We start from the raw sequence: 26848 nt of genomic DNA on the forward strand, positions 1-26848 counted from the left end.
GTTTCAAAATCATGTAACCCCTGATATCACACAAATACCCCTAAATATGGACTAGAAAAGGACCCCCTCTCCATTCTACCAGCCCCTCCCCCCCCCCCGGATGAATACAGCCAAGGGCTCTGCATCCATCAGACTTAAGCCTGGGCTCCGGTTGCAGGAAGTACCCCTCCTCCCACCCCCACCTCTAACCGCTCGCAAAGGAGTCTCAGCAGACAGCCACTCTTGCCATCTCTCCTGTGCCACCAAATCAAGTCAAGACTGGTCAATTTATTAAACGTGAACTTTATTGTGGTTTGGATTATGTAAGGCAGTGTGGTAAAGGCACTGCAGAAGTTAGACTGAAAACCATGGTAGGAAATGGAGCGAGCTAAGAAAACTACAAAATGTTTTAAATGATCGCGTGCTGGGCTAGACTAAGTATACTACAACTATGTCATTTTATTCATCATTGCAGAAGCGTTGAAATATTCTAGGAGGTGGAGCTTGGGGAATGGGGAAAGGCTTCATGGAGGAGGTGGCATTTATGCTGGGCCTTGAAGGAGGGGTAGAATGTTGATAGAGGAGATGGAGGGAAGAACATTTCAGAATGACTGACTCTAGAGAAAATTCTATAGAAGGACTGAAAAAACAAGAGGGCAAACAAACACCCCCAGGGAGTGAACGCTCCCAACTGGGAGAAAAGCCTGAGGGGTCTCAAGCCCCCCAGGTGGGGTCTTCAGTACCAACGATATTAGGAGGCACAGGACAACGGGCTTGTTTGTAAACCTAGCAGCAGCAGGAGGTTTCACATTTGCAGTCAGGGGCCCCAAACTGGCGAGACTCTGCCTGGATGGAGTCTCTCGTCCTTTTATCCTGCGTGGTCCTCATTCATCCTTCCTCTTGCCCGCTGACTGCCTGAACGGTAGTTCGTGCGCGCCCACGTGCGCGTGTGTGAGTGTAGGTGTGTGTGGATGCGTGGGGGACGGAGGCTTTGTCTCCCACTGCAGCTTCTTCCACTTTTCCCTCTTGTGGCACACAGCTGGCTTCCATGGAGCTGGAGCTCGGGCCCTTCCCACTGTCTGAGCCTCACGGAACTCCAGCTCTTGATTAAGCACCTAGGAAGCTTCCTCAACATGAAGGTAAAACCTACTGTGGGGGGTGACTTGGGTCAGGGCAGGACTACGCTTTCCAGAGGTGGTGGTTGGTGGTGGTGGTGATGGCGGTGCCGGCGGTAAGGGCTGGGGATGTATAAACAGGCTGTGGCTGCTGGGTAAAAGGCTGCTGGGACACCTGTAGTGTTCAGTCAGGAGCTGGGATGTCAGGCTAGACCTGCTTGGCCTTGATCACCCCTCCGCCTTCCTCAACATGCCCTACGGGGGAGACATTTTGGGCACCTGAAAACAGCTAAGACATCGGTAGGGTATCCAGGCTGTTGTCGTTGTCCTGCATGAATCTCACCCCCGGAAGCCCCAGAGATCTTTCCTTGGCCAACATCTGTCTGATCTCCAGATAGGACTGTCACCTCCCCCTGTCCAGCTGCTGGAGGTATATAGGTTACGTAGCTACTTACGCTACTCGGATGGGGAGGTATGGGGAACTTATCAGAAGAAAGGCAAAGTTAATTACTGTGAATTTCTTTCTTTCAAAAGATTATGAATCCTAGATAAGATCTAGCATCTGACAGAAAATAAAAGGATGGGAAAGCTCTGTCAGGATTCCCTGGAGCTGGAGACTTAGAGCTCAGTGAGATCATCACTGGAAATAACCTTGAAGCTGATGTGGCCTTGTTTAACTTTGGCAGTTGGGCCACCCTTCTTACGCAGGTACAGGGACTTCAGATCACGGCAGTCACTGGGGTCAGCATCCAGAGTGACCTGCCCCAAGAACTGATCACAGAACTTTCGTCTGTTCCAGACCTGGAGAGACAAGTCAAGAAAGTGAAGATGAGCAACCCTCTGTAACATTGGACTTTGCCGAGTGGCATCTAGAACCTAATGCCGGGCTTTGAAAGGTCTGTGTAAAAACCAAGGGACTGTATTTCCTGATACCTCTCTGGCTAAGGGGAAAGTACCTCAAAGAGGAGAGACGAAAAGCCACCAGTCAGAGTTCAGAATCAACCTTGATCTATGAGATGGCCGCCGAAAGGCAGCTGGTCAGAAGCATTAAGTCAGAAAAACGGCCAAACCACAGTGCTCCATTCTGAGCAGCAGGGCGAGGGTCGTGTGAATTGGCATATACTTCCCCACATGGGATTTACAGTACCTGTGTCAACATGTGTATCTGCCAGCATGCGGGCTTCTGCCCACAATGAAAGAACAGAGGAGAGGAGATTTAGGATGGAGATTCATGAGGAAGCCAGTGATTGTGCCTGGTGGGAGGTGTCTTCCAGTACAAAACAAACAGACAAAAAACCAGGATAGGGCTTCCCTGGTGGCTCAGTGGTTGGGAGTCCGCCTGCCGATGCAGGGGACGCGGGTTTGTGCCCCGGTCCGGGAAGATCCCACATGCCGCGGAGCGGCTGGGCCCGTGAGCTATGGCCGCTGAGCCTGCGCGTCCGGAGCCTGTGCTCCGCAGCGGGAGAGGCCACAGCAGTGAGAGGCCCACGTACCGCAAAAAAAAAAAAACCAAAACAAACAAACAAAACAGGATAAGCCTTGCTCCGTATCCTAGACATCTGTGAGGCACTTGGGATCATCCAGTATCTGGTACTGAATATGAGCCACGTGAGGGTCCCTGTTCACATCCTTACCTGCACTATAATAGGAATGTCAGTGGTCCTTCTGTAGAAAATGGCCTGGGTGTCAAAAATGGCATGAACAGTATTCTTTTGGACAGGAGAACGGACTTCCTCCTTTCCACACTTGATGACCAAATATGGGTTTACAGCTGGAACAAAGTAACATTTATTTTTAACACAGTGATTAAAAGTCCTCTTTCTAGATAGTCAAGACACTATTTCACTAAGTCTATTCTGGGACTTTTAGCATCACACCTGGGTACTAGAATGACCTAGGACTTTGGTTCCTATTTCCCTTTTCTTTTCTATACTTTATATAGGGATATAGAAATGAATATTAGATAGGCCCTTGCCCCAAGACTTTTATATCCCATTTTCTCTTTTTTTAAATTGAAGTACAGCTGATTTACAACATGGTGTTAATTTCTGCTGTACAGCAAAGTGATTCAGTTATACACATATACATTCTTTTTAAAATATTCTTTTCCATTATGGTTTATCACAGGATATTGAATATAGTTCCCTGTGCTATAGAGTAGGCCCTTGTTGTTTATATATATCCCATTTTCCTATCACGGTTGACAGCCATTCTGACTTTTCTACACGGAAAACGCCACTGGAGAGAATCATGTGTGACCATCTTTTCTAACCATATATGCAATAAATGAAACTGATTTTGCTTTCCCAGACACCCCTGCAGTTCTTACTTTCATTGGCATACTTCTTCTCCAGGCCCTCGGCACTATGCACTGTGATCTGGGTGACAACCTTGGGGTAGCCACGAGCCAGATTCCAGCAGGACATCTTGGGCATGTCCAGAGTCAGCTCCCTGGAACATCAAAAAGAAGACACGTCATCCATGACGAATGCCCTTTGATGAGGAGATAGGCTCGCCAAAGCAGACCCTGTTGTTGAAAAACACGAAATGCCAAGTGACCTAGCCCATTCCTCCTCCGACATGGCTTATATTTTATGAGTATGTTTTCCTTTCCCCTTGCTTTAAGGCCCAGCAGATAAAGATCAGAGTAGGCAGGGCTGGGGTGAAAAGGTAGCTTTGGTGACCCAGCACTCAGAACGTAATAGAGGAGCAGTGAGGAGTGCCAGCTGTTTAAGAGAAGAGTCAGCCAGAGAACAGAAGATAAAATATAAGTGGAAAAGCTTAGGCTATAGGCCTGTTCTCCTTAAATGGCAGCTCAAAGCACTGAAGCTCTGACCTCCGCAGGGAACTTCTCACAACCCACACCACTTTGAGAAATCTTTCTCCTGCCATCACTGCAGTTAAATCTGACTTGCATAAGTTGTCCCTTTGAGTGTCCACCTAGGGGGAGAGGGCCAAGAGGGTTAGGACTGGAGGCAAAGCACAGAATGGGAGTTGGCAGGGCTGGCCAAGGAAACGGCACCTGAGCTGGACGGGCACTTCAGAGAAGATTCTCAAGAGAAACTCGCTGGTGCGGCCATGCTGGAACATAGTTGGGACAAGCACGTAGTTGCCCTTCCTCAGGTACTTGCTCAGAAACACGGTGCGCGTGTCAATGTAAGTGGAGGTCCCCGCACGCTCCTGGATGTACAGGTGGTGGAGGCGGAATTTGCGATTCATCTCCACCTGGAAATGCAAGAGAAGGAGATGCTCTATTGCGCTCAGATCATAGTTTTTGCGTTTGAAGAGCCTAGCTCTTCTACTTTCTTTATCCCTCGACCTTTCTTGATTCCCCTAACCCCAAGCCGTCCTAATTTTGACACTGTTTGCCATCATTCTCTCTGCTCCAAAGGCCCATTCTTACCTTGAAGAGCTCAAAGCCGATGATGTAATTGTCGGGTCTTCCCATGCGGCGGTAACTGCGCAGGTCTTTTTGCTGCAGAGACATGATGACCTTGTGCCCATCCTCGGGCACAGTGAAGATGTACTAAGGGAAAGAGGCCAGCAAGGAGCTTAGTTAGCACTTCTGTTTCAGATGAGCCAGCTCAAATTTCAGGGAAGAAAACTCTACCTTGCGAAGCAGAGACTTGGGTCATGTTCTGGGCTTCGCCATTGACTTGCTAAATGCAGATCCTAATGTTTGCTTCTCCCTATGGCATTCAGCATGTGTTGAGAGAGCCAACTTCATACCTAGGCCTTTGATGCCAAAGGGGGTATGCTTTGTTTTAATAAGTTCTTGGGAGGATCTTGGGTTTTTTAAAATTGTCCCCTTGTGGGCTTCCCTGGTGGCACAGTGGTTAAGAATCCGCCTGCCAATGCAGGGGACACGGGTTCGAGCCCTGGTCTGGGAAGATCCCACATGCCATGGAGCAGCTGGGCCCGTGTGCCACAACTACTGAGCCTGCGCTCTAGAGCCCGCAAGCCACAACTACTGAAGCCCACATGCCTAGAGCCCATGCTCCGCAACAAGAGATGCCACCGCAATGAGAAGCCCGCGCACCACAAAGAAGAGTAGCCCCAGCTCGCCGCAACTAGAGAAAGCCCGCACACAGCAACGAAGACCCAACGCAGCCGAAAATAAATAAATACATAAAATTTTTTTAAATCTTATAAACTGTCCCCTTGTTTTTAAAAGCTGTACACAGGAAAATTTGAGAATCAACAAAGACAGAAAGCATCCTTGCTTGACTTAACCTGACACTGCAGCATTCCCCTAGGCTAGCCTCCTATTGCCAGCCCAGATGTGTGACTTGTGGAAGGGGCCGGATCCATTTCCTTGGTGAATCGATGCTTTGCTATCACCATTTTAAGGATGCCGCAGTCCTTTTCTAGAGACTTCCCAAACATCATCTGCGGAATCATGGTGCCATTGGGAAGTAAGACTAAAAGACATCAGATTTCTCTCGCTCTCCCCCAAACCTCCCACCAAGAAACAGGAAACAGATGCAGAAACATGCGCTCACGAGGCCCCCGTCAGTTCATCCTGCACAGACACTTAAACAGTGAAGCCAAAAAGCCCATTTCCCCAGTTTGGTATATGTTCCTGATAGTTAAAGCATTTCTAGGGCTGTAAATGAAGGGGGGTGGCAATAGGAGCTCTCTTTTCTTTAGGGGCAATTAAGGTGGAAGGAATGGAGAAAACTATGAGTTAAGTAAATCAGCCCACCAGCTTTAGTATCCTTCAAAGTGGCTGGCCAATGAAGCTCATGGAAAGAAAAGACACACTCGTGTAAGGCTGCAATACAGTCAGAAGTCTTGTCTCCTGTGGTTAGCTCATCAGCACATTTGCAGATAAAACCATCAAGGTTATTATAGGTTCAGGCTTTGGATGTTCGGATTTTTTGCTTTGGGGTGTGCCTGGGCTTGACCTCTAATGTGTCATCTGGAATAGCATTGTAATGGGAGATGGATGGAACGGGGTCGTTGACAGGGTAGCGATTCAAATCCTGAGAAGAATGACCTGGTATTCTAGATGAGAAAAGGGAGGCCTAATGATGGGGTTCAGAAGAATCACCTGCATGAGAAAGAGGACACATATAGTACATGCGTACCCAAGAGAGCAATTAGGCAGTAAAGAAATGAAAAGAATTGAGAAAACGTCAGGGAGCAGGTCCTTTCTCTCTAATGTGGGACCATCACAAGGAAGTAGGGAGTGTCAAAGCATACCCAGCAATATGGTCAGGAGAGAGGCAGCCAGAGGAGATGGCTTGGATTTGATAATGTCACCAAGTCACGTCTCTACAGAGACACAGTCTGCTTTACAGGCATCTGAGCCAATCCCTATGCATCTTGGTTGATGAATATTACACAATAGCTGCAAATGGGAGAACTGATGTCAAAGAAATACTCCAAGGTGAGACCTGGCTTCCTATTGCCTTGATAACTTGAAGGCAAAGAAAAAGAATTTGATTTAAACCTGGGGATTCTGCAGGAAGGTATCACGGTTGTTATAGCAGCCTCCTGAACGGTTCATCAGCGGGTCATCATCCACAGTCCAGCATCCCACCACCGATTCCAGCTCCTTGCGGCCAAAAATAGGGTTGTTCACATTGCGGCAGACATTCAGTTCATGGAAGTTGCGGCAAAAGTCCTCCAGGCTCATCCTGGATGGAAGGAAAGAAATGAAGATGATACTTAATACCTACCCCTGCAGTTCCATGTGGAAGCCCCAATTCCCTTTAGCACAGAAAAACCCTACTCACCAAAACTCTCCATCATCAGACATAACAAGCCCCAGGTTCTTGCGATCTGCTGCAGTCAGTTGCTGCCACTCTTCAGAACTAAAGGCAAATGAACAAAGGGATAAGCCATTATGTTTGCCATTGACTTCCTACAGTAAGCAGGATGCCAAAGGAACAGAATACATGAGGACTGGGACAGTTTTGTCTCACCACCAGCTAAGTCACAGGCCCCATGTCACTAAGTATTGACAGCCCACTAGCGGTCTGGAGGGATGGGATTGGGAGAACGTATAGGGCTTTGGGGATGCAGCAATCAAAGTGGAAAGCCACTCACATCTCACTCCAGGGCCCACTCCATTCTTGTCTTCCCAAGGGGTTCCTCAGACGAATCATGTACAGCTTCTCCGTACTGAAGACCTCCACGAGTCTTTCTCCAAGACGAATCTTGCGAATATCAGTCATGGTGTACGTATGGCCCTTCAGTAGACCCCAATCAGTTTCGACTTCTTGTTCCTCCTGATTGGGAAACTGAGAGCAAAGAAAGATACATAAGGGCACAAGAATTGGGAGATCCAAGGCTTGGCTCTCCCTCTTCTTTGACTGGTTTACCCGAGTATGGTTGAAACTAGTTCTCTTATGCAGATAGAAATTTGATCCTGCCGCCTAACTTGACACAAAGCAAGCCAAGGAAAGGAAATAAAGAATTTAATATAACAACTCAAACAATTCAAATGACCCACGGTAGTACATTGATGTGAAGAGCATTGAAATTTGTTGGGGTTGGGGCTGGTTAATTCTTTGAGCAAACAGCTATAACTGCCACACCCAGGAGCAGAGGCAGGAGGAATCATTTAGCAGAGACTATTTCCATCAGCTCGGATGCTACATCGGCCTCCAGTGGGATGACTGGTACAAAAGGAAAATAGGTTAAAGCTCCTTAGCCTCTGCGCCAGGGCTCAGTGCCTATCGTTAGCTTTCCGAGTTTCATAATGACTTGTCCTGGATCTCCAGGGTAAGGGTGATGTTCTCCACTAAATGTCACGGTCTCCTCTGCCGGAAGTGAGCGAAGAGTGGTTTGGGTGAGTACAAACCTCGATGGAGCAACAGATCAGACCTCCTTTGGTAAATGTTTTGTACAGTTCTCCAAACAGCTTGTACTTCTCCTCAACGAGCTCAGTGTATCTTCCCTTCTGCATGTCAACAGTTTCAGCCAATGTGCCAGTGAAGTCCACGATGATATCAGTAGTGGTCAGACCATCGAGGGCTTCATAACACCCAAGCAGCCTGGGGGCAAACATGCAAAGTTATCTTTGTAAAAGTATTTTTCCAGGTCAAGGACATCTTGTCCCCCCAAGTTAAAACAGTCCTTGCCCAGCCAGCCTTTACTGGCTAGCTTTCCTCTAGGTACAAAATGAGAGATATTTTGAGAATATAGTCACATTTCTAGGTTTAGGCTATGTTATCTAGGACGGTCCATGCAGAAACTTCTTTCTACAGGTAAATACTAGACACGGAGAAAATCTGCGGCCATAATGCCATGTGATCTGTAGATCAGCAGCAGGAAGAGGGCACCTGGGAGCAGTAAGGGCTTAATGGAAACTGGGACAGCTGATTTCTTTCTCATCTAGAATTAGGGAGGGCCATTCCCAGGTGCAAAGCAATGCCTTGGATCTGATTGATATCCTACCCAATTTAAAGCCCAAGGCTAAGCTGGGAGAGCATGAGTTCCCAAGGATGAATGTGACCTTCCTTTCCTTGGGTAGCCTGACCGCTGACTGGCCAACACCCCTCCTTACTTGGCATAAGCTTTTTCCAACAGAGCATTCCAAAACTCATTCATGGAGGTGGAGAAGGAGAAAACGAGATCTCCATTGATGGTGGGCAGCAAGTCATCAATCACCACCTCGGTCCATTCTCCAAAATGCCAGAAACGGAAGCGAAATATCCCAGCATATTTATCTAGTTTTCGAGGGTCCCATTCCTGTTCCTTATGGTTGGGAATTGTCTGGAAGTATAAGAACATTCAATCAACTGTTATTCACCAGACCATATCCAAATATTGAGATTACAATTGACTTCTGACAAATCCCATGTGGCGACAGGAAGCACACCAAATACATTTGGTTTGGGTCTAGGTAGGAAGTCCCTGGTAGGGCATTTTTTTCTGCAATTTTTGCTCCCCGAGTTCAGTTTTGCTGAGGATAGTATTACCATGCTTGCCCTGAATACACACAGGGTGACTGGGGGCAGCAAGTTATGGGTTAAATTATTTACCACAGTTAATCTACAAACTCGATCATGAGAAACTGTCTACACAAACATATTCGTGGTTGCATACTTAACCACATAAACAAAGGCATTTTAAAAAGCAAAATCAATCAAAACACAAGGTCCCCTGTGGTTTCAGTTTTCAAAGGTCCATCCTAGAGAGTTCGTGCAGATTCTATAGACTATAGATTTTATTCACACCTTGAATAAAATTATATTTGGGAAAGTCTCCTTTTTAAATACAATTACACATTCATCTTCGAAAATTGTTATTTTCTGAAGAAAATGCTCTAATTTTTCCCAGGTCAACACTTCATTGCCTTGAACTCTGCCTAAATGCCAAAGGGATTTTTGTACTCTTATAATTTATTAGAACCTTTTCAAGGATCTAGTTCCACCTTTCTCACCTTTTCTTTTGTTCACATCTGTCAGTGACTTCCTGGCCCCCAGTGGCTTTTTACCCCAGTAGGTACTGAGAATGCAAGTATGCAGAGCTACTGAGTCAAAGTACTGCAAGTGACAAAAGATCACCTAATATGTGCGACAAAGCAAATAGAGTAAAATGTTAATGGTAGAATCTAGGTGAGTAAATGGGTGTTGACTGTAAAATTCTTTCAACTTTCTGTATTTGTGAAAATTCTCATAATAAAATTGAGGGAAATCACCTTCAATCATGAATACTTCTGACTTCAGGGATTAAACAATCTGAGACAGTTACGAGCTGACTTTTCCTAAAGTTACTAAAGAAGACAAGAAGGTGGAAACCGAGGGAGGTCGGTACCTTTGTCCAGTGAGACTCCTGAACAGCCAGACAGGAAAACGCAGAGACCATTGGCTTGTGCCCCAGTCTCCCTTGGGTCAGCTGGTGGTTACTGATATTGCCCACAATCAGACGGGGGTCATCGCAGATGTCCTGTGGATACAACAGTTGGTTCTAAGAGCCTGGGAAGTGTTCCCCACGGGTCAGTGTGAGCCCAGCTAGGCAGGACAGACTTCACAGATGAGGTAAGGTGGAAAGATTACCAGGACTTCCACAGGTAGGAGAAAGGAAAGGTTGGGGGGTTGTGGAAACAAACACAAAGCAGTAGCTCATCAAGACACAGGAAAAAGGGTCACGTGGGAAGGCGGCAGGAGAAATGGAAGGAGAGGATGCGACTGAGACAGGATGAGACGTGCTGGTGGGAGCCCTCAGACATAGCTATCGTTGAGGTTTAGAGAGTTTTCACTGCAGCAGTGAGTTTGTAAAGAGAGAACGAGGGATTAGCACATTACATTCTGAACCTATTTGTCAGGATGAGATTTTCTGAAGCGCCTGTGCTCAGATGGGTGATTGCACTTAAAAGACAAGACCTGATAGAGGTGGACATTAATGCTTCTCCCTCTCCAGAAAAATGAGTTAGGAGACCTTATACATGAAGCCCTTTCCTAACATAAAGCAAAGGCAACAGCGGTGTCCACGCAACAAGATTTCCCCACATCTTTGGATGAATACAGATGGCAGCAGCACTAACAGCAGGTGGTAATAGACCGCGTCTAGGAGCACTTCAACAGATACTCTTTTCCCACAGGGGATGTTCAGAACCTGGACAGAGTGGAGCAAGTATTTGTTTGAGGCGTATGTGTGTGTCTTTCCCCAACATATCATTAGCTGTGCCATTCCCACTGCAAGTAGGAAAATGAGGCCCAAATAATACAATTCCAGCACAATGTAATGGAGGAATTTTCAAAGTATAATCAGTGCCTAAAGGAAGGATCCCCAAAATTTCCCTGGTGGTAGACAAAATAATTTGAATAGTGGTGGTAATGTTCACGCTGAAGGCTTAAGAATGACTAGAGTTAGCAGTTGGACAAGGGAGAGGGATGGAGGCGTAAGGAGTAGAGAGACAGTCATGGACAGAGGTATAGTCACATACATGACACCACATAATTGAAGACACGTTTGCGTGACTCAGAGTATCAGCCCTTGCAGAGTTCAAAGGCAGGAAATACCAATGAAGTCTTGGGTAGATGGAGACAGCTTCGTGGAGGAGGCCGTTGGCCAGTACCTTGACATTTTGCTTACCCAGCAGAAATAAATCCTAGTCTCAAATGGAAAGAAAATCTAGACATATATCCTTTAAAAAATTATTAAATAGAGACAGCTATATTTTTCTGGTTCTCAAACCTCTTTTTTTTAATGGACATAATTCTCCTTGATGAAGGGTCTGGTCTACAGAATGAAACATTCCATATATTCTTTAAAAGCCAAAATAACTCTGGAAAGGAATAGGCATTCTGGGCAACGACAAGTCCAAACTGAAGATTAATTGGTCATTCCTTCGCCAAAAGGAGAGTTAGGTGGGTTGCCGTCAGCTTTGGTTTCCTGGTCTTTTTTTTTTTTTTTTTTTTAGATGCATGTCTGGTGTCTCATTACTTTTTTGTCTTAGTAGAAGACTTCTATCTTACTAAATTTCTTCATGCGTTGGCAGCTGCCTGTTTTTTCATTTATTGAACATAAAGCAGGTGTGTTGGGTGGATTCAGTCCTGATATCCTTTCTCTTCTGATTGTTTCTTTGCCCTTTCTAAGATGAGACGAAATACAGTTTTTCCTTTCTGAGTCAGGCGTTACCATTTTATTTGTAGCAAGATGTAAAGTTATACAGTGATTTCTGGGACTTAGATGATGCATCTAATAGTTTCCAAGCATGAAAAAACAATAAAGTGAACATTGATATGTGGAAAAGTGTGTTTTTAGATTATTGAGGCAAATTATTTGCTGGTTTTATGTAGAGTTATTAGTGGTTGGAGTTACATAAGTGTCTTGATTTTCCACAAGGCTTTAATTCACAGCAGGGATCTAGGCTCAGCAAACACTTTTGGCATGTCAACTTCTATTTAAGACCTAAAGGATCATGTAAATAAGCAAAAAGACATGGAAACAGAACTCAAATTGAGGAACTGGATAATTATTCTCCTGTCGACTAACGTGAATGTGATTTTATATATATATATATATATATATATATATATATATATATATATAGTGTGTGTGTGTGTGTGTGTGTGTGTGTGTGTGTGTAAAGCTGTGTGTAATCATGGGAGAATATACATTTGGGCAAAAAAACACCTTATTTTCCATTTCCTCTCATAAACTGGCCCATGCCCCAGTTTTACTTCACCACTCTTCATACATGATAGATGGCTATTTAACAATGTGTTTTTAAAAATGAGTTAACAGTCCATAGACTGTCAAACCTGGAAGGAATTTAGAGACTATTTTGTCAACCTGTTTATTTCACAAATGAGGAAACAGGCACAGAGAAGGGCAGTAACTTGCCTCTCCTGTCATTTAGCTAGTTAGTAGACCTAGGACTAAAGTTTTAGGTTCCTCAGTTAGAGAAGGAACCTCTAGACATCAGCTGGTTCATCCTTTTGCCTTTAAGTTGATCAATGGTCACCATGCAAAGGATAATACCGTGAAGCTCTTCAGGGGTGGAGATGCAACTCATTGTCTCAGTCATCCATCCCAGTGTTTTATGTCTCTTTGCTTAATGCTCACCTAAAAGCTCTCCATCATTCTGGAAGACTGGCTTAACTCATGTCTTAGCTTTTGGTTCTAGGCTAGATATCACCAATGTGCTTTAATCTCCTCAGTTTCATCCACTAAATATGAATCAAACTCTTATGTATGTCAGCACCGTGATGTGAAGCACGGGAGAACATTTTTATTAAGCCACATTTTTTTTTTTTACCTCTTTAAGGAAGTGAAAGACTAGAAATAGCTAAGGAGGTAGAAAGGGTAACGGGTAATGAGCCAATGCAAATCTAACAGCCAAATGGACTTTTTGGTGACAAATTTGAAAACAATGAAATGGATATTTATTGAATTTTCCCCTAGATTTAGACAACTGGCTATAATTCCTGCAGGGGTGAGGAAGCAAGGCTGGAGACATTTTCCTGTAAGTCAAAGCTGGGATGCAGAGTGCAGATGGGACATTTCAGCCCAAGCTCTGCTGAAATGGTAGGGAGCGGAGTTGGAGGAGAAGTCACAGCTCACATAGTCACATATTTGGGTGGCTTGAGAGGTAGGGAAGATTGCTGAACCTCTAATGGTTCCCAGCTGTGTTGGCCTAGTCGACGTGATCCTTAAACTGGGCTGTTTGTCAAGGCAAAATAATTTCTTGGGGGAAAACACACAACTAGGAAGTCAAGCACCAAGAGTAAATCCAGGAATGGTCTCTGCAGACCCCTATTCCTGAGCCAAAGCCTTCTACTGATACAAGCAAAGCAGCATCTCTAGGAAGTATGTTCTCTTAGCTGAGCATTGAGAGATCCTCCTATTGTCCTTACCTCATCTCCTTTCCCAGAGACCTCTGGGTGGGGGGAGGGAGGCATACAGTTATGTCTTGGAGCCCCACGCATGTCACTCTATGTGGCTCTCTTCGCACCTACCACATCACATATTTAGCAATTTTTTTTTTTTACACAGGTGAAATTTGCTGACAATAAACATTGAGGTCCAGGGTAAACCTCAAGAACCACAGTAAAATGAAAGGCTGCCTAGAAAACCAGCAGCCGGAAGAGTGGAGGCATTTCAAAAGTGCTATGGGCAGTCTAGCAGTCCCATGGGGATGAGGACAGTGTGGACACTTACAAGTGAGGCCAGCCCTGCAGTAGGTACATTAGGACTAAGTCCAAGGCTCTAAGTCGTCCCAGAAGGCCCAGGGCTGCCATCCAGGGCCTGAGGGCTTTAACAGCTAGTCCAAGCAACAATTATCTTATCCTTAGAAAATCGTACCATCTCCAGACACGGCATTTATAGGTGGACCTCGGCTCAGGGACCGATGTTGAACCACCTGCACAAGGAGTCAACTTTACTTGCTGGGGAGTTTTGCTTCTGCATGACGATCTTGTCATTGGTAAAACATTCTCTTCCTTCCTAACCCCTCCAAGGAAAACTCAATATGGAACCATAGAATAATATCTTAAGCCCAACTTCCACTTCCAAACTGGACAAGCAAGTCACTACAGAATTATCTTCTTCTTTAAACCTTCAGACTTCTGCAAGGGGACTCCAGGTGTAAATCCCAAACTGCTTTATTGGGAAAAATGTATATATCCGTGCAATGGAATACAGTTCAGCGATAAAAAGAAACATACATGCTGCCACATGGATGGTCCTTGAAAATCATGCTAACCTAAAGAAGCCAGTTACTTTTATGATTCCATTTTAAGTGAAATGTCCAGAATAAGCGAATCTAGACAGAAACCGAAAGTACATTACTGGTTGCCTGCGACTGGGGGGAGGAGGGGTTTACTCCCTGCAAATGTGTACAAGGGGTTGTATTGGGATGATGCAACTGGTCTAAAACTGGATTGTGGGGATGTTTGCACAACTCGGTAAATTTATTTTAAAAAATCATTGCTTTGTATACTTAAAGCAGCTGAATTTTATGGTGTATAAATTGTACTTCGATAAAGCTGCTAGCGTTTTTTAAATTCAGAATCTAAAATAAATAGGACAGATGGCAAGAGTATTGGCCTATTCAACTCTTTTCGATTGTGTCAACAGAGAAAAACACTTAGGACCATTCACGTGGAGGCACATGATCTCTGGGAAGAAAAAGAAATTCATGAACGGTCTAGGCCAAAACTACTCTACAGAGGTGTCCCATTCAGCTGGGTGTTGGAAATTTCTATTCGCACAAAGAGAGAAATATTTTCTCCTTTAACGGGGTCCCTCATATGCAATCTCTCTCTGCTTCTAATGTACCCTCTCAACCGATCCCTCCCATTCCTCCCACCTTTGCTTTAATCCAGAACCTCATCGGCCTCTTCTCACCCAAGGTAGTGAAAAGACCTGGGCAAGGGCCGTGGTAGTGGAGGCTGAACTCAGAACTTGACCAGGAGAGCTGCCAGATGTTGTGCAGGTGCCCTGGCTTCCTCCACAGCTGGCTGTGCAATCCCCAAAAGGCCTTGCTCCATTTTAGCAGGAGAATAGCTGTGTCTGACTCGAAGACACGATTGTAGCTGGGTACGACTCAGTCAGGAAAAAAGCCAGAGGCGGGTAGGAGGGGAGAGTCACTGGAGAAGAGATTTTCTGTGGGAATTTGGTGGCTAGATTTCAGCCTAAAAATCCTACCTGCCGTCTTAGGATCACACTGTAACTCGGGGGAACTCAGCTCTTAGAATCTGCTAAGACTTTATATGTTGAAGGTCCAGGAGGACAGGAAAGCCCAGGAGGACAGGTATCAGGCAATATAGCTGTGTACCCAGGAAGCTAGGCCGGTAGCTGGGGTCATTGGACCAATGGAGGTGTTAAGGAGAAGGATCTTCCTCTGAAAGGTATGGGCAGATGAAGGGGCACCAAACAATTGCAAAACACCCTCACAATCCCTGCCCATCTAAAGCAGCTCCTTAGGGTGCAGCAGGGAAGTGGCAAGTGGGAAGAGGGGAGCTCGATCCTGCCCTAGGATGGTGGCGCTGGACCGCAGTTGGTTGGTTTGATTAGCAGTGGTGTTTACAGACACGGAGGCTTTGCAACCCAGGAGGGAAAGAGACAGAAAATATCTGGTTAATCGTGCTTCTTCCATTTTAGAGACTTCAGAAACGAACCCCGTTTGAGTATGAGGCGAGGTGGCATGCCAAGGGACAAGATGTCTGTAAGCTTCCCTGAAGATGAGGATCTCAACCTTGCCAATGAGGCAGGTGAGTCCAACGACCCATCTGGTCTTCCTGAGCCAATTTAGAGAGGCCGTCTCTTGGCTTTACTGATGGGAGGCCAGAGAACTTTGACGTGGTTCTTGCCCCTAGGCTTGGCCTCCACTCTGGCTGGAGAGGAATCTCCGGCTTTTAGAAGAGACTCAGATGGTGGTCCGGAACGTTGTTTTTCCCCCTACTCCCCACAAGAGTCCCCCGCCCCAACTGCTCCAATCCACCATGATCTCCTTTTCTTCAAAACCCTCTATGATTTACTGGCTATATGCCTGAAAATAGCATTTCCTCTGTGGAGCAGTAATTTCTTATTTAACTCTTCGACAGCTCAATATCCATCTCGTCAGCTGGAATGGGAATCCCTCACCCCAGGCCTCGTCTGTATCTTGCACAGAGGCTGGCATAGAGTAAGCGCTCGATGAATGTTTCTCAACTGACTCTCTCTTTGGGCCTAATTAAGACTAAGCTCAGAGTATGCTCTCAAAAGGGAGAGTCTGGATCAATTAATGGGTGTACAGCATCAACACAGTGAGGGGGAATGTGAGAACTTACTGGAGGGAAGCTACCTATTTTACCAAAAGAGACACGAGCAAATCTATCTCCCTGACATGGCAGCATGGTAGAGTAAAAACTAATACAGGCTTTGGAGTCAAACCTGGATTCAAATCCCAGCTTGTTAGTAGTCTGACCCTGGGAAAATTCTTACCTTCCCTCTGAGACACAGTTTCCTCATCAATAAAATGAACATAGTATCTACCTTTATTTTTCACACCAGGATAAAAGAATTACATCAAAGTGGTTTTTAAAGATACCTACCTTACTAAGCTATAGCAAATTAGGATGAAATGAAAAAATGTATAGAAAACTCCAGACACAGTATCTGGGCCCATCGTAGGCATGCTCTAAATGCCTCTGCCTTGTTCTACCCCATTCACTCTCTCTTTCTGACACTCCCTCCCCTTGGAAGGGGTATCGCTTGCCTCAGAGGCAAGATGGATTATTGCAGTGGTTACTAAGTTTTTTTCCTTCCCTGCTAATTCATCTAGGACTCAATCCACAGAATTTGGAAGATGAAGGCAAAGGACAAAGGACGGAGCCAAGATGGGGGAGGGAGGATGTGTCTAAAGGCGGGCCAATACAGGAAGCACTGTCGGCTTGGTTCACATCAGGAGAATGGCTTCACGTTGGCTTGCGATTTTACTGCCCGTCAGATCTCCTGCCACCTCGTCCAGGACCTCACCCCCATCCATTATTCCTTCTTTCTTCTGTGTCTTTAACCTCTCCTTTACTATTTCCTCCTTAGCCTATAAGTATGTTCAAGTCTGTCCTATTTGTAAAAGACACCCTCCCCCAGAAAACCTCCCTCGATTCCCTGCCTTCTTTTCAGCTACTTCTGCCCTATCGATCTCCTTTCTTTCATAGCCAATCATCAACAAAGAGTGGCGGCCCTCATTATCACCATCCATTCAGAAGAGTGGCTCCCAAACAGCATATTTCTATTTTCTCCATGCATTTGTTTTCCAGATTTGTATTGCAGGTCAGTGATCTACAGGGATGTCAACGACTGGAGGCACAGAAACTGAGCAGCAGTGTAATCTTCCTTCTGATGGAGAGAACTTCTGCAGCTCTTATATTCTCAGCGACTATCATACTTTATGGGCAAAAATGGAGACATGCCTTCTGAGTCACATAGAAAACAAGAGCCTTGACGCGACCCATGTATCTTGGCACCCCCTGGTGGCAACCTACATAAACCGAAGTAGCTCTTGTAAGAACTCCCTTCAGGAGTTCAAGCTGTGGAAATTGTTCATTGAAGAAAGCGAACCTTGAGTTGCTGACTGAGATGGTTAATAGTGCATAAAAAAGGTACATCGTGAAATAGGATCAGAAGGTTTTCAGGATATGGTGAAAGTCCAAGAATTTGTATTTCATAACAGCCCTTGATGGCTTAAAAACCTGGTCACCCACTTTGGGAAGGAGCCCAGGTTGAATATCCTTCTATCTAGTCGTACCCTTTAGATATAACCAGGTTACTGTTTATTCTCCAGATTCCAACATCCTATCATTTTGTACATTGACCTCCCACTCATGTAGGACTTGTAAAGGGCTTCTGAGACTTGCTTTAGAGACACAACATACAGATGTTCCACAGAGAACCATAGTAACTATGAATAGGCGGTGAAAGATATACGATCTTACTTGGATCCCACTTTGCTAATTGTGGGAGAATACAGATGATGGTATCCAAAGAGCAGCAAAGAAGTCTCCCTCCCCCAACTCAAACTCCATCTTGTTGAGTTTATTTCATTTATGCTCACCATATAAGTTTTTCTCTTCAATGGTCTGAGATTATCTTGAAGTTGCTGTCATAGGTAACTCAGTAAAGAAACAAGAGTATAGTTGCTTTCTGAGTTACCGTATTTACTCAAATGAACTTCCAAAAGAAAACAAGCATGGTATATCTCTTTTTTGTTCTTTCTAAATGACTAAATCTGATAAAATGTGACTAAAATTCAAGATTCCTCAAGTTAGAGCCAGAAGCACAAATCCATAAAACTTCCCAATTTTAAAGCTGTCTGCTGGGAATTCTTAGGGCAGTGAAAATATTCGGATACTATAATTATGGTTATATGTCATTATACATTTGTCCAAACCCATAGAATGTACAACACTAGGAGTGAACTCTAATGTAAATTCTGAACTTTGTGTGATTATGATGTGTCAGTGTAAATTCACCAGTTGTAACAGAGGTACCACGCTGAGAGGTGGCATTTGATAATGGGAGAGGCTCTGTATGTCTGGGGACAGGGAATACATGGGAAATCTCTATACCTTCCTCTTAATTTTGCTGTGCTCTAAAAATATAAAAAGGATATTATGCTATAAAAAAATAAATAAAGTTGTCTGCTAAACGGGTCTATACGCAGTGGGCTGTGTGAGTGAAGTAGTGGACCAAGTAGATTTATGATGAAAGAGATCAAGAGGGAAACAGAAATTGAAACAACGAAGTTACCTGGGGACGTTTCCACACCACCTTCCCAGGAAGCAGTCGGTTGTAGAAAAGTGAATCATTCTCAGGCAAAAAGGTTGGATCACAGAAAAGTCTACCATCCCTGATGCATTCCTGCTTCAGTTCCTGGTACTTCTGGTTTTTGAAGAGCTTCAGAGGAGGACCCATAATGTCAAACTATGTCTAGAATGAGAAAATTGTTGTTATTGAAGGAAGAAGTTCTCAAGTCTTTTAAAGATTCCCTGAGATTAGACAAACAGTTGTCATCCCAGTGATTTATTCCCAGAGCTGGGCACCTCAGTTTTAGCTTTAAAGGAAAAGTCACCATTTTCAGGGAAAGAAGGGCCCAGGGTCTGCAGCAAATTCGTCTGGGGGTTGGGATAAGGCATCTAAACCATTTCTGGGTCTCAGTTTCCTCATCTGCCAAATGGGGTAATATGGACCTTAACAATCTTATTGGAAAAATAGATAATAAACGTTAAGATTGCTAGTTAAACGTGAGTCATTATAATTTAAAGGGCAATCTTCCATCTTCCACTGGCAGGGAGGAGTTCAAGCACAGAAAAATTCTAAATTTGAAGAGAAAGGGGGAAAATCGCTTTACTACATTCAGAATAATTTGGTGCCCTGAAGGGCCACACACTTTGTGCTTGAGGAGAGAAGCAGCCCCTTTCACTTCTAACAAGCCCTTTTACACAATTCCTTCCCTTTTATCATTAAAGAGGTTTGCGTTTTTATTACTGGCCAGGAAGACTAATGCAAGAAACAGAGCTCAGCAGATGGCCTCCGAAGACAAGGAAAGATAGAAAGATTGTATGTGTCTGTCTTCTTCAAAGTCTAGTGTGCAATCATTGGCCCACTATAAAAGGCAGACTCCAAAATTCAGTTACACCAATTAGGTGGATTCTTATCCCATGTCAATACACTGTTGCTTTCTTTTCTTAAAAAAAAACACAACGAAACAACTCTCACACGGCTATACAGAGAATTAATATAGTGGCTCTTCAGGCAATGTCTATCAGAGTGCCCCACACTCAAATGCCCCTGACAACTGGTTTTTATGAGGATAATTTGAAAGGTAAATTTGATTTTAAACAGCTTTGGGGTGATAATAGGGTTTTCAATGACTTTGCTTGATTCACAAAGATAGATTTGTAATGATTTTAATGATCTTCTGATGACAGTCAATGGTAAATAGAAGGGTGCTGTAAAATCTATATGCACCAAGTATATCAAAAATATATTCTAAGGATAACGGTGTCTATATTCTATGATTACATGAGGGTTGAAACAAAAAATCTGGCTAAGGTCAGAGTGTCTGCTAAAAAATGGATGAAATTAGAAAAAAAAGGCTAAATAATTAGCACTTTAAAGAATATCTGTGTAGGTAACACAGCTCAAAACTCAGTTAATAATGAGGCAGTTGTTATTTTATAAAAAGTGTAATATTAATCAGACCTGTCTACTATCTTACTTCCTGTTCCTTTAGTATTACATTGAAATGCCTTACCGGTAAAGAAGTCTCCCCATTTGAAAACCATAAAAAAATTTAATTCGATGTTATTTGCAACCTACAATATATGTAAACAAACTTACCCTTTCTCTGAATCCAAGGAATAAGAAGCTGAAAATAACCAGTTTTTCCATAGCCTTGTTTATTGGCAATTGTTTTTCAGATGGAAGGCTACAGGAAACTGCAAGTACTGAAATGCTTTCAGTCATCAGATTTAAGTCTGTCCACGGGTTTTAAATATTAACGTGTATTTCACTGTGTTTGAAGGCGTGGACAGTATCAGTAATAGTTTTCCATTAAGCAGCATCAGAGCCAATCTGAATGTATGCCCAGGCTCCTTTCTGGGGCCTTTTACAAATGGACCCCAATTTTTACATGTGCTCAAACTTACAACAAATCCTACCGTGTCTCTTGCTTTTCCTGGAAGGTTGGGTGGATTGCCAGAGGCTGGGGACTGCAAATGGGGGATCGTCTGGGACAATTAGGATATTTAGTTTCCCAGAGCCTCCTAGTTCCTGAACATTTTGGATAAGTGAGCATTTCCTGTTCTTGGGAAGGCCCGCTGCTGCTGCCAGTCTACCTTGTTACCTAGTCAAATGCCTGCAAAGGGAATCCCTATTATATAAAGAGGCCTGTCTACAGGTAGAAACAGCATCAATTGAGAAGAAAATCAAGTTTGATTTTCAAAACCGGTATGATTCCAGTCGACTTTATCAGAGACAGAATGTACAGCTGGTGCAGATAATTCAAGCTTTTCGGGTGAGGGCACACGCATTTTGGGGGCACACAGAAAATAAGGAATAGCGAGCAATAGCCTCAACTTTGACAGGCATTCGTTAGAGCACAATTGCAGTCCCACGCCCCGTCGGACTTGCAGAGTAGAATTGCCCCCGATTTCTGACTGGGTAGCAGAAAACTATATTCCATTTGCTGTGACCTTGGTTTCTTTGCGCCTCAATTTTCTCAACAGGGGAGTGGAGTTATTTATCTTGCCCTCCTTACACTGTGGCTCTCCCTAATGAGATGGTTAGTGTACAGGTGTTTCGAATAAGCAGAAAGGGCTCCATAAGTGCAAGGTACACACTGTAAGCCCTCGCACTGCCTGGCACAGAGCTAGGTACCCAGCCACTGTTCAGGAAATAGTTGTGGAATGGATGAATGTCTTATGTAGAAAATGAATGTTTGTGTAGCAATTTATTGTTTGAAGGGTGCATTTCAGCTCATGTTCCCTTCATGGCAGCCACGTTCTGTAGATGTTATCTGTGCCCTTCATTTTGTATCTCCAGAAACGGCAGCTCAGACAAGGGGCAGCTAGAAAATGGCGGAGCTGACTCAAAGCCTGGTCTGTGTTAACACCCGATTTAGTGTACAGCTTTCTATCACACCACACTGCTTCTTTTGCTCACTGCCTTCTTAAAGAAGGGATTTTTTTTTTTTTAGCTCAAATGAGGAAAACCCTCCAAAGCAAACATGATACCTAACTTGGAGGCATTCTGCCTAGAATTCATTGCCGTGGTAGATATTGAAAAGGTTCTTTATTTCCATGGTTTGATGAGCATGGGAGAATCCAAACACTTCACATCTCAGGATTCATCAGTTAAGTCTCAGAAAACTTTTGGAAACTCAGAAACTTGTCTTGAGTTTGTCATCAACAACTTGCCCTGTCAGGGTATAGGAGAGTGGAGAAGGGAATGTTCCTTCTTTGCTATCTTACTGTACCCAGCTGTGAAGACAAGAGAGCCTTTAGGTTAAAGACCACATATAGGAAAGTCAGTAAACAGAAGCAAAGCTGGGGTTTTGAGTATCAACCAAAGAAGGCCTCCAGCTAACAAAGGGAACATGCACATTTAAGAAGGGGGACCTTGTGTCCTGAGGGCTAGTATTATGGGTGGTTGGGTGAAAAAGAGTGTGCAGTTTTGTATTGAGACAATGGTCTTAAGAAGTACTGTTTGAGTGGGGATCCTTCATCCAGAGAGAATGAAGAAGGCCGTGTGAACCAAAGCTAGTGGGAGGGGTGGCTCCAGGGTGTGGTGAGTTAGGAGTTGCCAGGGAAAGTTGAGGGAGCCTGCCACGTGGAACACGAGGCCACAGTTAGGAGAGGGGGCTTTTGCTACTCACCGGACTAGAATGTTTGGGAAGCTGGACAAAGTCTTAAGAGGAAAATCACTTGTTCTTTGCCTGTGGGTCAGCCTTAGAGTAGAAACCAGATTTTGCTCTTAAAAATGAAATCTGCCTCAGTTTACTCAAGAGAATTATGATCTGATAAGAGGAAATCCAGTCTGTGGTTTACAACCTGCTTTCCATTGCGGTGAGTGGGAGGGCAGGGGACGGCATTTAAGGGGGAGAGAGGGAGAGAACAGGGCCCCCGAGAGTGTTGTTCCTGGCTGGTTTCTCCTTTTCCCCAGTTTCCCCCTTGTATTCTACTTGGGGCAAAATCGGACGTCAAAGCAATTGGGAGTTTGCAGAGCAAAGTGAATACAGAAGACTTAACTCTGCCCCGGCATGACGTAGCAGCCACTTTCACCACAATCGGGGGTCTCTATCCTCACCCCTGGGGGTGGTGTGAGGAGAGAAACGGGGCTTGGAGAAGGAGAAGTAATCAAAATTCAGCATCCACATTTTACCCAGAGAAGAGTTGCTTTCCACGTCTACACAGGTAGAAGCATGGCCACACCTTAGAGGATGCATCTACCAACGAACGTATGGTTCTTCAGATTCAAATTGTTGGCCAGATATTCTGAGGTCCGAAAGGGACCACAAAAGTCCTCTGATCCAGCCTTATATAGAACACATCTACTCTGCCCAGAGAGAAGACCCTGTTCAAAGAAATTCCAAGAAAAAGAGTGCACAATTTCCTTTAATTCCATTGTTGCAGAACTCTATCAAAAAATGAAAAGCAATTCAAAATCATGAAAAGAGCACACATAGTCAGGAGATCCAATCCCAAATACCATCATTTAGTGTAGATAACATCTCTGTCCCTCAGTTTCCCCATAAGAGCAATGGGAATAAAATGGCTGCCCCATATACACCTCAGGGTGTTACTGGGGAGAGCTAACAAAATTAGGAATGTGAACATGCTTTTTAACTATTAAGGATAAGACCAATATAGGGCAGTAGTATTAGGAAGCGCTCGTTCTAAGCAAGTTAAATCCCTTTTCTGTCCTTAGTGGAAAATGAGGAGATTTGATCACATACTTTAAGTAAGACACACACAAACATTTGAAAGACCAATATAAAATGGCCCCTCTGCCATTCAGTACCTCCTCTCTCTTCCACCTCTCCATTTTGGCTGACTTGCCCCACTACCCCTTTTATTTTTCCCTCTTGGCTGGAATAAGCCCATCCTATAAGTCTAATTTTATAGTCCTGCGAAAATCTAATTCCAGTTTTTCTAGAATGTTACATTGGACGGACTCTTAGAGATAGATCACTTAGTCCAATTCCTTGCTTTTACAGGAAGGTGAAGGGACTTGTCCAAGGTTGCACAGTTAATGACAGAGCTAGCACTAAAACCTGGACCTCCTGACTCGTTTTACCACAATTAAAAAAAAAAGCTGGGGGAGCATGCCAACACAAAACCTCAAGACATTGCTTTTGAAAATTCTTATTGTCCTCTTCTTACAAGAATGCACTTAGGAGTTTTGTTTTTGAATTGCTGTCAGAAGGTGAGATGATTTCAAATCAAGGCTAATCAAAGAAACACTGTTTTGGGGTCACAAAGGGGCTTTTTCTGCTTTTAATTTAGGGACTGAAAACTCCCAAGGATACGGAAAGCCTGCTTTTTAACCTATTCCTGACTACACAAGTGTTTAGACTTCTGCCTCGCCTGCTAAGGACTCTAAGGATAAATAAAGAATGCTATTCAAATCCAAAGTATTCATAAACGCACATGCGCGTCTGTGCACACACACTCACATACACACAAACTGCAAGAGGAATGCAAGTTAATTAGCCGTCCCCCGTAGAATCTTTTCCTAAATTCCTTCAGACTATAAAATGTCCTTAATTTCACAACAAATATTAGCAAATGAGGCATTAGTCAAATTTCAATAAAAACATTAATTACAAACCAGGATGCTTTATCCTGAAGCCAGAAGTGACTGTCAGGATGGCAGAATTTGTTTAATTTTCCTATGTGCTTGTCACCATACTTCAAGCTCCAAATCCTCAGAACCAATTTTTAAGTGCAATGCTCCAATCCTTTTGCCACCGCGTTCTCACCCCAGCCTGCTCTGGTCAAGTAGTCCAGCTAAGCCCCCAGAACAATGTAGTTGTGGTAGGGACGGATAGAGCCCCCAGCTGCAAATCTAAGTTTACACCAATGCAAGAATCAGAGAAAAACAAAACCAGGCCAGCCAGGGGCTGATCATGAAATAGTCAAGATCAACCTGTCACCAGGACAGGAAGATCCCGGCTCTGCAGACAGGACAGACTCTGCTGCCATTCCCTCCTGTGCAACAGTGTACCACTTATGGACCCCACTTCCAGGGCTTAAAGACCTTTTGCACACAGTGTGGCTCCAAGATTCTGCCTGCATTTCAACAATTTGCCTACAATTGCGGGTCAGCAGAAGCTAGAATAAAGCCCTGAAAATGGGGATTCTCCCCCCCTCACACTCGCCTCCCAGGTTTGTCCTTCCTTACCAGGTATTTTAAGTAACAGGAGACCAAAAAACAAAACAAAACAAAACCCTAGCAGATATCACCAGAAAAGTCTCATGGCCAGACAACCACAATTACCCCTTGCCCCCCCCCCAAATAAGCAATCCAAAATTCCATTAGTTTCGAAGTTTCCAAACTGCTATTACGCACACACATTCTATCCAGACAAACCATAAAATGATAGCTGCGGAGTTTACCTATAAAGTGCAAGTTCCTTCATTTCATTTAGACTCTAAGTTATCCAGCAAATAAAATTGCAGGATGAGTTTGCGAATGTCCTCTCTCCTCACCTGAGTTATCCAAGGAGCCTTGTTGCTGCTGCTGCTGCTGCCGCCGCTGCCGCTGCCGCTGCTCTTAGCCAGGTAACCCCTACAAAGTCTGTTCAGTCAGTGCGGCTGAACAAAGATTCTGGCTTTCTTAACCTGAAAACTATTTGGGCTGTACCAAGCTCTGCTCACAGGGGGAGGTGCCTTGCAGAAAATTCAGGAGCCTTTGCCCCGCCTAGCAGTCAGAAACTGATCCAGAGTCATGAGGAAAATCTGGAAAGCACCCCTACCAGATGTGCAGACGGGATGCCCACTCCAGACCCACCCACCAGCAAACTGAAAAACCCAGGAAAACACGTTCCAAAGCTCTTTCTGTTCCAAGGAGAAATAGGACTTTTCAGGGAGGGGTCTGAGAGATTTCTGACTTTTCTGTCCCAGAGTTAATAGTGCAGACCTGAGCATGACTCGAGAGAGGACGTGGAGAGAAAACTCTTGAAGCGCTGGCAGAGTTCTTGTGGGCTCGGCCCTGTACACGGATCTACACTGGTGATGAGGACTTCAGCGAGTGGGTGGGTGTGAAAGAGGAGACGGTGGGGCACAGGCAAGAAAAGGTTGCTTCGTGAAGCAACAGGTTACATCTGGCCAAGGGCAGAGAGAAGGGAGCAGTAAGAGGAAAGTGAATGGAGTTTGATTGCACGGCAGCTGTAAGAAACCTAATTTCTAGCAATGGGGCTGTGACGAGTCTGCCTGACGATGTTAGGTGAAAAGCAGAACACGTAACTGGGTGTGCACTGAACAGCCGACCAAGGGGCTTCAGCGAGATACTCAGACCCCTGGGAATACTATGCCGCACCCCCATCACGGTCCTGTTCCCTGAGACATTCCCTGGGACACAGTTCCAGGGACTAGATTCTCAAGTCGTTTTTTTTGTTTCAATTTTCAGAAACGGTGAGGACTCCCATGGTCTCATTCCCCAGCTCTCCCAACCAATGTGGTGGTAACCTTTGACCTGAAATTACCACCCTCTGCCCCATCCCTGCGCCAAATCTGCTGCTGGCTAGTTGAGGAGAGAGACAGAGGGAGAGAAAGAGAGACTTAGAAGGAAAAGAAGTGTGCTTGCCCTACTCACTGGCCCCAATATTTTCATGAAACAGATCTGAGCAGTTCTCTTAACTCTGATCTCTACGACCTCCTCCTTGGCACTGCACCACAACTCCCTCTGTGCCTTCTCGCCCTCTATGCCAAGATGGAAACTGAGCAACAGGTAGGGGGCAACACAAAACACCAGAACCCGGGAGAATGAGGGCTCTCAGTATTGGCACCTGATTTGGTTCCTGAGTGACAGATTTCTCAAGCAAGTATGCCCCGTATTGTGGGCTTTTGGCTTTGAAACCAAGGGAGGGTGTTTTGTCTGGGTTCATCAGCCATCTTTTCCACGTCCATAACTTTCAAATGAGTCGGGCATCGTTGAATCTGAGATTTAGAAGAAACTTTAGAGGTTATATCTACCCTCCCGCTCAGTGCAGGAATATCATCCCGATAATCTGGAAAGCCCATCCCTCTGTAAAGCAGCTTGTTCCACGTTTGGACATCCCCTAATTGTTAAAAAAAAAAAAAAAA

At 44.6% G+C, this 26848-nt stretch overlaps 1 protein-coding gene across 1 annotated transcript; it reads right to left on the minus strand.

Annotated features, from left to right (window-relative positions):
* Positions 1–297: 297 nt before the first annotated feature.
* Positions 298–25343, minus strand: CAPN6 (calpain 6). Its single transcript, XM_082681731.1, has 13 exons — positions 25253–25343; positions 18789–18968; positions 9864–9995; positions 8611–8819; positions 7906–8098; positions 7149–7342; positions 6836–6913; positions 6550–6736; positions 4498–4620; positions 4117–4319; positions 3424–3545; positions 2729–2865; positions 298–1895 (listed from the first exon to the last, which is right to left on the minus strand). The coding sequence occupies exons 2-13, from the start codon at positions 18951–18953 to the stop codon at positions 1713–1715; spliced, it is 1926 nt and encodes a 641-aa protein (XP_082537857.1). The 5' UTR covers positions 18954–18968; positions 25253–25343; the 3' UTR covers positions 298–1712.
* Positions 25344–26848: the final 1505 nt, after the last annotated feature.

Source organism: Grampus griseus (genome assembly GCF_964374135.1).
Source record: "Grampus griseus genome assembly, chromosome: X".
NCBI lineage: Eukaryota > Metazoa > Chordata > Mammalia > Artiodactyla > Delphinidae > Grampus > Grampus griseus.

Excerpts from the sequence above, each read along its gene's own strand:
- CAPN6 (XM_082681731.1), bottom strand. The coding sequence starts at position 18,953 with ATGGGTCCTCCTCTGAAGCTCTTCAAAAACCAGAAGTACCAGGAACTG. Across the intron at positions 9,996-18,788 it reads TGGTGTGGAAACGTCCCCAG|GACATCTGCGATGACCCCCG; the intron begins GTAACTTCGTTG and ends TTGTATCCACAG. Across the intron at positions 8,820-9,863 it reads AGGAGTCTCACTGGACAAAG|ACAATTCCCAACCATAAGGA; the intron begins GTACCGACCTCC and ends TTATACTTCCAG.